General features: G+C 48.5%; 1 protein-coding gene across 4 annotated transcripts in view; it reads right to left on the reverse strand.

The window, feature by feature from the left end:
* Positions 1 to 12,007, reverse strand: part of DNAJB2 (DnaJ heat shock protein family (Hsp40) member B2) — a 147,509-nt gene that overhangs the window by 63,816 nt on the left and 71,686 nt on the right. For all 4 annotated transcript variants that reach the window (XM_069227165.1, XM_069227167.1, XM_069227166.1 and 1 more), the window contains exons 2-3: positions 11,192 to 11,288; positions 4,919 to 5,028 (exon numbers count right to left, since the gene is read on the reverse strand). In XM_069227165.1, coding sequence (XP_069083266.1) covers positions 4,919 to 5,028; positions 11,192 to 11,288 — 207 coding nt within the window. The remainder of the gene's footprint in view (positions 1 to 4,918; positions 5,029 to 11,191; positions 11,289 to 12,007) is intronic.

Here is a 12,007-nt window from a genome sequence, read left to right on the forward strand (position 1 = left end):
CATCACATGCTCCCCTATATGCCAGGGCTGGCACTCCTGCGTACGCCTAGGGCTCAGGGACCCACATTGTCTGCTGAGCTCATGGCATGGCATGCAGTGGGCCTAGATAACCTGGGGAACCTGTATAGGGATGGTACACTAGCCACATACGGGATGTTAATGGAGGAGGATGGACTACCACTGGGTCCATTTTTGCTTCACAACTCACTGCTTGCCACACTCGGATACCACTGCAGAGACATGACCACGGAACTACCCACATATCTCCCAGTCCAATATTTACATGTGATGGGAAGGGGCAGACACCTCATACGTCGGTTTGCAGACTCACTTCGATCTCAAACTATCCCACAGCTCCTCACCCCATGGCAACGGTGAGAAGCTGACTTAATGTGCCCTTGCACTGACCAGGAATGGGCCGCCTTATTGGAAGGGCCAAGACGTGCTGCGCAATGTCCAATTCAAGTTTATTCAGCTTTATATAATACACAGGGCTTAACTCACACTGGCCAACATCAATAGTTTTACTATAGGGAGGAAGCAGCCCGCCCACATTGCACTCATGTAGATGCTGACTTGCTTGCCACATATGCTCTGGTCCTGCCCCCATTTACATAGGTATTGGACCCGCATCACATTAAGTTGCAGGCACTGAACGTCCAGAAGGCATAAGTGGGAAATATGCCACCTAGGATTGTCTCATAGAAGCAAGAAGTATAGGGTAACCTCCGGCTTCCTAGACCTGGGTTCATAATGGCTAAACGTCTCATTCCTCGCAGATGAAAATCCTTTGAGCCCCTGTCTGTCGCAGCGTGGGAGCGCTCGATGCTTAATTGGGCACAAGCAGAAAGTGTAGCCTTGAGGAGAAGCCACTTGAGCTGGGGAAGTATCCCTCTGCTAACTACTGGGATACTATCTTACCTCATTTAAAGTCAACTCATTCCCAGGAGTCAGACGGCGGCACTGAGAAGCAAGCTACGGCCCCGACATGTAGGCCGAAGCAATGGACTGCTGCTACTAGCCTTGTTCAATATGGCGCCCCTCACGCATACCCTTTGAGGTCACTGGTGGTGGGCATTTCACGCAGCATCCATCGGGGATGACGACTGGGGAGGGGAAGGGCAACGGGTTGGTAAGCAGTGTGGACTGCCAAGTTGTTTTGTTACCTTTCTTCTTGTTAAAAGTTTATCAAAACGGATGATTCGGTCACCAACGTCGGCAATCACTTGTCTTGTGCACCGCCTTTTTCTAATTTTCTTTTATTGCAGGAGTTGCCGTAAAGACGTATTTATCATGCAACTATCCCATAGAACGGGATAAGCTGGTGTTCACTCACTGAAGTAACTCTGTATTGTCGCCATAGCCTGATTGACATCATATTTTGCCTGAGTTGTGTTATGCCTTTCATTATGTAGCCTACCAGCTCCCTGCTTTGTATAATTGAAAAATGCCAACAAAACATTACAAGAAGATTTTAAAAAAAAGAAATAACAGGAGCTCGACAGAACACCCCCTCCCACACAATTCTTTTAGGCCAGAAAATGATTGGGGCGGGGGGAGCAATTTGGGTATGATGCACAGTAGGATAAGGAGTAAGGCAGGAACCCTTGATCTTTTAAAGCCTTCAGTAGTGTACTATCCGTAGTGGACTGGACTGGTTTTTGTCTGACATTTGCTCTGGTGTGGGAAGAATAGATGGGAGGGGGGCAGAAGGTTTAGCAGGGGGCAACAGCCCCAAAGAGCTTGCCACAGCTCACTGTCCTTAAAGAGCTCCAATGCAGCCATACGGGAGGCCTGTATATCGGTGGGTACATACCAGGAGGGAGGCCTGCATATACTGCCAGAGAATCCCGAGAAACGCATCCACACGTCGACAGAGTACAACACCAGTTTCACCTGCCTTTACTGGGCAATTCAGAGTGTTCAAACCTGTGAGGATAGCATCTTTGGCCGTGTCCTATCCATAATGAATTGTCTGGGACAAAGAGGCCCAAAAGTGTTCTGGGACTGCTGGCAAGAAGTGGCAGGACATTCAGGGCGTGTTAAAGACCCAGCAAACAAACAGTATTTACGTATCACAATGCTAGACTGGCAAAAGAAAACATGTGCTTGTCAAAAGCCTCTACCATCTTGGATTTCTTATCCAGAGGAGTGATTAGAAATGATTTAGGATTCACCTTACTGGCTGGGGCCTGCATGAGAAGGCTCTCTGGGGTTGAGAAAATACATGTCACAAAGGTGTCGATCTGATCCGACTATGCTGGAGATGGCCTTATCAGTGCCAACCCTACCGGAGGCCCCCAAGGTTCAATGGGACCCAAAGCCACACAAAATAGGCGTAAGCACACCGAAAATCTGCAGCATAGCTTCCTTGAAGGCCTTTACCTGCTATGGGGAGGGGGGTGGGGGGGTGGTCGATGAAGACCTAGATAATTCAGGGCACGTTGAAACTAGCTGAGGAACCAATTGCATGGACGGAGACCTCAAATTGGTGGGGCCGGCACTGGGATGCCCTTGCATCTTCTCTTTAGGGTTAGGGTGGCAGGAAGAGTCGAGCCCCACTTCGCTTTCTTATACTTGATCAGGAGCCTGACCTATAGTATGACTTCTTATGGTCGGTGATGTAGTTTTTCACATTTATTGCATGACTTAAAGAGTCGTGGCCCAAACCGCAACACTAAAGACACCTGTGTGGGTCTGTAACAGACATCTGCTTCCTGCAGTAGCAGCATGGCATGATACCAGTCCTTCTGGGTGTGGACATTGTTCCCTAGTGCACTGGTGAGATTTATTTTTGAAGATGTTGTAAGAACTGAAAGTTGGAAGCAGAAGCATTGGAAGGCGTGGAAAGAAATGAAGTGACATATGCACCTAGGTGCGCGTAGAAGCACTGCAATGGAACAAGGTTTCATGATCCAATCTGGTCATTGGGTGTATCCTAAGGTGAGGAATCTGTAGTTAGAACTATCCATTACAATGGCTTGTGCTTGGAACCAAGCACAGTGTTAAACTACCAATTGTTCTATAACCAACATGAATTATCCGACTCAAGGCTATACAAAGGTGTACATCTGTGCAGGAGTAGCAACAGAATCCCCACCTGTGGAGACACTAAAACAAACAAGGTATACAGTTCCCATGCTTGGGACAGATCCCTGATAGGCCCTACGATGTCGCATGTAGGTGCCTGTGGGCCTTGTGAATGGCGGAATCAGGAGCCAGAGTTTGCCATTTAGATTCATTATCAGACTACTTTAATACTCAGTTCCTTGACGTTATTGTCTTCAGCACACCACCAATGTTGCCAAATCCCCAACCCGGTATTAATTTGTAGGAGCAAGTGCAGGGGCCTAAAGTTTCCCAGAAGCATGAGGCCAGCACTGTCGTGTGTCGGAGATGTCAAATACCACAGCTGTGCAGTCTTGGTTCCACCTCATGCTGCTTTCATCCACCACCAGAAACTCCCAGTAGCTTGATTTCACTCTTCACTCATTCTTTTCTGTCACTGTTTTTACACCTTTCTCTTCCTTTCCACTTTTGTGTTTCTCTCTTGTGGGTCAAAGGCTGATGAGGAAAAATAAGTACCAGTCGCCCAAACATGAGTGTCAGTGGGCCCCACCTGTAACCACTGGCTCAAATTAAGCACTGCTCCACCTCAGACGCTCTGCCATGGGATCACTCAGTGGAGGGGAGATCCACCTTTTGTAAGTGGATGCCTTGTCTCACTTAATGTCCAGAGCACAAGCACAGAAGAATGACTGACATTAGGTTAACTTTATCCCAGTTGTGAGGTACTTTCATAGCGACCTACAGGGACCAAGACACTGTAAAGTAACACAACTCTCTCATCAGTGCTCCACTTACAGAAGGGAAAAAGAAACAAAAGGTGTTGGATTTTGTGTGATTTGAAGTGAAGGGAATAATCTGGAGAGCCCTTCTGGTACTGGTTTGCTGCAACTAGTAGACACAAGCCAAGTTCACACAAGGAGCAAGGCCATAACATGTAAGGAACTAACTCCGTGTTACTGGAGCCCAACAAAGGTACTTTACCTATATGACAGATGTCTCAAGGGAACGTCACTGAGTTTCATTCAACTCTATGCGGCTTGTGGGCCTCACACTGAAAAATATATGTGAGAAATGACATAATTCCTTTCTTCAATACCCCAATATTGAGGTCAGTACAGAGTAAGGTGGGAAGCACAGCCGCTTCCTGCCCTCATTCACAGCAGATATAGGTTTGCATTTAAGGCCGAAGCACTGGGCTACCAGCAGCTGGAAAACATCTGACACACGCGCCTGATGAACATTTTGTCTCTTACTAGACAGCAGTTTTAAAATTCTAAGATTTAGGAAGAAAGGTGGCCCTCTGGCAGTCACAAATTACCACCTTCTGTGACAACGTTACAGATCAAACAAAATGACAGAACAGAATATTCTGGTGAGAACCAACAAGAACAAGCATATCAGACAGCAAGCACAGCACAAAAACAGACTAAGCGGGTCATTACAAAGTGATCCTGTTGTGAAGGCAGAGTCACAGGATAGCTGGGAACTGCAAGTGTTGGTTGTTCAGTCATCAGTACACATGGTTTCACTTTAACCAATATAGGGCTTGGCCTGTGGCTCCCAGCATGAATGGTGCTTTTGTCTGAAAGTGCAGACCCAATGGAGAGTCACTCTCATGACAAAGGGCAGGAGACTGACTGACAATGGTGGTGGATGTGGGAAATCTCTTGAACAACATTAGAATCTGTATATTTGGCATTTTATAACCAAGAATAAACACGGTTCCTTTTTCCATGTTCTGGATTCTGCTCCTGGAATCAGGAGAAAGGCCACCAGTGAGTGCAGGGGATACCCGCTTAGAAAAGGAAGAAGAGTGAAAGAAACCAGAAGGCAGCATGCAGAGTCTTACGGTCTGAGAGGACCTCATAGGCCTCGGCCACTTCTTTGAACTTCTTCTCAGCCTGCTCCTTGTTGTCTGGGTTCTTGTCTGGGTGCCATTTCAGGGCCTGTTTCCGGTACCTGGGGGAGAACGCACAAGACCAGCTGATCAGCACAACACAAAAGAAAAGTGCGGCACATGACCAAGAGGGTTGGAAAAGAAAATCATTGCATACTCGGATATGTTCATTTCAAGCACCTCATCTCCTCCAACGCAAATCCAACAGACACTGCCGGCTGAAAGTGTTTGCCATCTAGCCTATCACTCTAGCCACTTGTGCACTCCCCCTGGTCCCGTGCATATACCATGGACATGTCATACCTCGCTAGCTTCCTAGTGTGCCACTGCCCTTGCTTTCACCCATGATCATGGGCACTAAGTCACCCAACATGTTTGTGCCAAAGATACTTCCACAGCATGTGCTGCATGCAACAGCCTTCCTTTGAGACAATTGCCGTAGATTAAAATTACTTTGTAAGCATGTGGTAATTTTTCCCCTTCACAGGAGAGACTTTTCCACCTCTTCTAGGCTCAGCAGTCAGTTTCTTTTCTCCAGGAGATGTGCTAATTTCTCGTTCCTTGGCATCACAGGCCCGGGGCCCTCGTGACTTCATGTCCTCTCTAGTCACAGGTCTGGCAATCCCTTCTTAGCCTCCCAGGTATCACAGTGACTTTCCCCATCTCACACCTCCCTGAATCAGACCCCTTCCTCCATTGCTCTAGCCACTCCACCTCTCCTTCCCAGGCATGACACGATCACCTCCTCTCCTCCCCAGCTTTACTTTGTTCCTTCCTCCCCTCGCAAGCAGTACACTGCCTTCCCCAACCTCACTTCTCTGGAGGCTGTTCTTCCTCTTTTATTGTATTCCAGGGATATCAGTCTCTTTCTCCCTTCCTGATTGCGCCATAGGGCCTTCTTCCAACCACTCCTCCCTAGCACCAGGCAGGACCCAGTCATTCCTTCCCTCTTACATGTGTCTCAGGCTCCTTACAGGCAGATTACACTTTGTAAAGTATGTCACAGCTCTTTCTGGCAGTCACAAGGTCTTCACTATTTCAAGCCTAGTCACATGTCCTTACCTTTCCAGGTACACTACTGGCCCTTCCTACCAGCCCACTCTCCGATATGTTTTAAAAGGTCTTTGCCGCAAGAGGAAAAGCATGCAAAAGTGCGAGACTAACTCAGCAGCTGTCACAAATGATGAATTTACTTATATGTGTGCAGACGGACTTCGCCACAACGGCAGCATCACACTTTACTTAAAACATTATAAATACATATATATTTGTAACCAGCAGAATGCTCGGTAAGGAGGATCAGGAGTGAAGGCACAGGTGCTGGGGAGACAGGAGCCGCACTGCTACAGAATCTGAACTTCCAATACCTGGGCGAGGCAAGGAGCGTAGAGAAGGATGACCCCAGGAGAGTTGTTTGTCTTGCCTTTCATCTTGGGAGACACATGCAGTGGTTGTAAGGTAATACCTGGGCGAGACAAGGAGCGTAGAGAAGGGTGACCCCAGGAGAGTTGTTTGACTTGCCTTTCATCTTGGGAGACACATGCAGTGGTTGTAAGGTAATACCTGGGCGAGACAAGGAGCGTAGAGAAGGGTGACCCCAGGAGAGTTGTTTGACTTGCCTTTCATCTTGGGAGACACACGCAGTGGTTGTAAGATAATACCTGGGTGAGGAGGGGAGCATAGAGAAGGGTGACCCCAGGAGAGTTGTTTGACTTTCCTTTCATCTTGGGAGACACACGCAGTGGTTGTAAGGTAATACCTGGGCGAGGGAGGAGAAGAGCATGCAGATAAGGTGGCTCCAAGAGGACCCGTGGCCCTCTTCATGTTGGGAAGCTCCAGCAGTGGTTGTAGACAATAACTGGGTGAGGAGCAGAACATGCAGAAAATATTAATTTGGAGCAGGAAATGAGACCTGCTCTTCCTGCATGGAAGGGACCTCAGTGGTTGCAGACAAAATACCTCGTAGACCAAAGAGGAGCATAAGACCACATAGGACCACTTTCAGAGAGATGTGCAACCAGTCCATAATGCTGGGAGGCAGCCACAGAAAATGCAGGCAAAATAACTTGACGAGAAGCCAGGCATGCAAAAGAGGTGACGCTAGGTGGGATGAGTGACTTGATCATGCTTGTTTAAGGTGACCAAAGGCTGTGCAAACAATACCTACACCATGAAAGGGATGTGGAAAAAAGTGACCTCAGGAAGGACGTGGCACACCCTACTTGCTAGGAGAAGACCACTGTGGCTGCAGATCTATTGATTCCAAAAATAGAACAGGGCAAAGCGACCTGCTGCCTGGTTCTGAAGCATGTGTGCTAAAGGCCACATGACAAGCTAGTCAGGTAGTGATACTTGGATTTCATAATGTTCGAAGTGAACAGCAGCATCCTTGCAAGACTTTGTGGTAGCACTGGAGTGGAGTACGAGTACCTTGTAAAAATAATATTCATGCACAACTGTAATTTAGAGGTATGGTTTGTGGATTTCTAGTTTGATGAAGAAAAGAATACAACCTAGTCACCTCTAAGCCTAAAGTCACCCTTCTGCTTAATGTAAATTTCCTTTTCCCTTCATCAATAAGAAAGATGTCACCATTGCAGGTGAGAGTGGCATAAAAGGTGATATGACTCAAGTAAGTGAACACATGGGTAGAGTGTACTTTAAACTAGGCAGAGCCAAAGAGTACCTAAGCAGTAACTGTCCAATCTGAGCATCCATGCCATCTGGGATGGTCCTAGGCCTGTTTACGGAAAATGTATGCAGAAGTCCATGGACAAGTACCTTGAGTGGCGTGCTGTTGGTACGGGATGTCTTCTGCATGCTCTGGAGATAGTGCTTCCCTGCCCTATGTTGATATCCTGGCAAGTCACTGGAAATTTGATGTAGGTTTTCTGGATTTTTTTTTTACCACTGCGAATGTGGAAATCACATGTTCACCTGGGGACTCCCTGTTTATCTAGATTGAGACCCTAGAACTTAGCTTGGAGGTAGAGGGGCATGCTTAGTGCACCCTCTTTTACAGAGAGCGTCTGCAGCACTCTTTGCCCAAGCTGTGATAGACTGACAGCAGTGGCAGCAAAAATCTATTCTCAAGACCACCTATAGCCCTTAGGAAGGGTTGCCTACCAGCTCCCTCTAGGGAAGTCTGCGCAGTCACCCTTGCCTGGGTCCTTTTTGCCTCCATTATGTATGGGATGCGTTTTGAGAACCTATGGGTTCAACAGGTGAGGATGGAGGGCCATTGTGTTTAATGTGAGCTGAACCGGCATCTGTTCTGCAGGACTTTATTAACATTCCTGTGTGAGAAAGGCTTGGCAGGTACCAAGAGACTGGGAAGGAGGGCAGCAGCCTTTCTTATGTACGGATAATGCAGTGAACATTCAGGAAACATGCCCCAGGGTCTGAGGAATACCCAGGGTTAAAAAGTAGTAGAGTCCCCAATTGGACCAGCCTGCCCATCAGGGAATAACAGTCTGGCCCTCTGGAACTGTTAGTTATACAAAAGAAGTCTGAACTGCCGCTACCTCCACAGTAACAGTTCTGTGTATGAGAAGCTTGCACCGCTGCTACCTGCACTGTATCTGTTCTGTGTATGAGAAGCTTGCAACGTTGCTACCTGCACTGTAACTGTTCTACGTATGAGAGACGCTTGCACTGCTGCTACCTGCACTGTAACTGTTCTGTGTATGAGAAGCTTGCACCGCTGCTACCTGCACTGTATCTGTTCTGTGTATGAGAAGCTTGCACTGCTGCTACCTGCACTGTAACAGTTCTGTATATGAGAGATGCTTGCACTGCTGCTACCTCCACAGTAACAGTTCTGTGTATGAGAAGCTTGCACTGCGGCTACCTGCAATGTAACTGTTCTGTGTATGAGAAGCTTGCACCGCTGCTACCTGCACTGTAACTGTTCTGTGTATGAGAAGCTTGCACCGCTGCTACCTCCACAGTAACAGTTCTGTGTATGAGAAGCTTGCACCGCTGCTACCTGCACTGTATCTGTTCTGTGTATGAGAAGCTTGCACTGTTGCTACCTGCACTGTAACTGTTCTACGTATGAGAGACGCTTGCACTGTTGCTACCTGCACTGTAACTGTTCTACGTATGAGAGACGCTTGCACTGCTGCTACCTGCACTGTAACTGTTCTGTGTATGAGAAGCTTGCACTGCTGCTACCTGCACTGTATCTGTTCTGTGTATGAGAAGCTTGCACTGCTGCTACCTGCACTGTAACAGTTCTGTGTATGAGAAGCTTGCACCGCTGCTACCTGCACTGTATCTGTTCTGTGTATGAGAAGCTTGCACAGCTGCTACCTCCACTGTAACAGTTCTGTATATGAGAGATGCTGGCACTGCTGCTACCTCCACAGTAACTGTTCTGTGTATGAGAAGCTTGCACTGCTGCTACCTGCACTGTAACAGTTCTGTGTATGAGAGACGCTTGCACTGCTGCTACCTGCAATGTAACTGTTCGGTGTATGAGAAGCTTGCACCGCTGCTACCTGCACTGTAACTGTTCTGTGTATGAGAAGCTTGCACCGCTGCTACCTGCACTGTAACTGTTCTGTGTATGAGAAGCTTGCACCGCTGCTACCTGCACTGTAACTGTTCTGTGTATGAGAAGCTTGCACCGCTGCTACCTGCACTGTAACTGTTCTGTGTATGAGAAGCTTGCACCGCTGCTACCTGCACTGTAACTGTTCTGTGTATGAGAAGCTTGCACCGCTGCTACCTGCACTGTAACTGTTCTGTGTATGAGAAGCTTGCACTGCTGCTACCTGCACTGTAACAGTTCTGTGTATGAGAAGCTTGCACTGCTGCTACCTGCACTGTAACAGTTCTGTATATGAGAGATGCTTGCACTGCTGCTACCTCCACAGTAACTGTTCTGTGTATGAGAGACGCTTGCACTGCGGCTACCTGCAATGTAACTGTTCTGTGTATGAGAAGCTTGCACCGCTGCTACCTGCACTGTAACTGTTCTGTGTATGAGAAGCTTGCACCGCTGCTACCTGCACTGTATCTGTTCTGGGTATGAGAAGCTTGCACCGCTGCTACCTGCACGGTAACTGTTCTGTGTATGAGAAGCTTGCACAGCTGCTACCTGCACTGTAACAGTTCTGTATATGAGAGATGCTTGCACCGCTGCTACCTCCACAGTAACAGTTCTGTGTATGAGAGACGCTTGCACTGCGGCTACCTGCAATGTAACTGTTCTGTGTATGAGAGACGCTTGTTTGATTTCTGCCTACACTGTACCTGTTTGTGCATGAAGAAGCTTGCACCGCTGCTACCTGCACTGTATTTGTTCTACGTATGAGAGACGCTTGCACCGCTACCTGCACTGTATTTGTTCTACGTATGAGACGCTTGCACTGCTACCTGCGCTGTAACTGTTCTGTGTATGAGAGACGCTTGCACTGCTGCTACCTGCACTGTAGCTGTTCTGTGTATGAGAGACGCTTGCACCGCTGCTACCTGCACTGTATCTGTTCTGTGTACGAGAGACGCTTGCACCGCTGATACCTGCGCTGTAACTGTTCTACGTACGAGAGACGCTTGCACTGCTGCTACCTGCACTGTAACTGTTCTGTGTATGAGACGCTTGCACCGCTGCTACCTGCACTGTATCTGTTCTGTGTATGAGACGCTTGCACCGCTGCTACCTGCACTGTATCTGTTCTGTGTACGAGAGACGCTTGCACCGCTGCTACCTGCACTGTAACTGTTCTACGTATGAGAGACGCTTGCACTGCGGCTACCTGCACTGTAACTGTTCTACGTATGAGAGATGCTTGCACTGCTGCTACCTGCATTGTAACTGTTCTGTGTATGAGAGACACTTTTTGATTGCTGCCTGTACTGTACCTGTATGTGCATGCAGCAGCTTGCACTGATACTGCGTGGCTACACTGGTACCATTATCCATCAAATCTGCTTGGCATGATTTTCTTTCCAAGATGCATCAAGATATTCACAAGTGAGCAACAAAACGAGGACGTTTGAGGAAGAATGCAACAGAAAAGATGAGGGATAAGGGAAACAAGGGCGGAGGCAAAAATGGGAATGAGCAGAATCAAAAAGATGACCCTCTAAGATGGCTGCACTTTGGGGCCATGGTCTCTGGATTGGGAAAGGGTAGGGGCCAGATTAGCAGTGAATGAAAAGCTGCATAGTGCTCTGATGAAAAGCAGATGAAGTTAGGAAAGAAGAACAGGTACTCACGCTCGCTTGATGTCTTCCTGGGTAGCATTCCGCGATACACTTAGGATATCGTAGTAATCCACCATGGCGCTCTGTGATGGCGGCTGCCCCCACGGACCTAAAGGAAGAGGAAATACCATATGAGACCTAAGATCAGCAGCCCTCCCTAAGAGCAGGCCTGAGTGCAGGGGCCTTGGAGTCTGGAATAAGGGAGCCTCGAGCTCTGCAGCCTGTCAAAACAGGCCTGGGTGCAGGGGGCTTGGAGTTTGGAAGAAGGGAGCCTCGAGCTCAGCAGGCCTGATTGCAGGGGCCTTGGAGTTTGAGAGAAGGGGGCCTCGAGCTCAGCAGGCCTCTGTAAGAACAGGTCTGGTTGCAGGGGCCTTGGAGTGTGGAAGAAGGGGGCCCCCGAGCTCAGCAGGTCTCAGTGCAGGGGCCTTGCAGTTTGAGAGAAGGGGGCCTGAGTGCAGGGGCCTTGCAGTTTGAGAGAAGGGGGCCTGAGTGCAGGGGCCTTGCAGTTTGAGAGAAGGGGGCCTGAGTGCAGGGGCCTTGGAGAGTGCGAGAGTGACCAGGTGGGGTCTGCAGTGATACTGGAGCTGAGCAGCAGGACCTCTGGGTGCAGGGACCCTGGGTGTGGAGGAGGCGACCAGGGACCACAAGAGACTTGGGCGGGGACTTGAGGAGGTAACAAGACTTGAGTATTTTAACATTCTCCTTGGTGATCTGTGTGACAAACTATGTAATTTACAGTGAATCTGGACATGTTGGAAGGTGCCCGACCCAGGCGAGAGCCACAACTATCACCAGATATACATGAAGACAGAAGTACACCGCAGCATT

This window comes from Pleurodeles waltl, chromosome 3_2 (assembly GCF_031143425.1).
Source record: "Pleurodeles waltl isolate 20211129_DDA chromosome 3_2, aPleWal1.hap1.20221129, whole genome shotgun sequence".
Classification (NCBI taxonomy): domain Eukaryota; kingdom Metazoa; phylum Chordata; class Amphibia; order Caudata; family Salamandridae; genus Pleurodeles; species Pleurodeles waltl.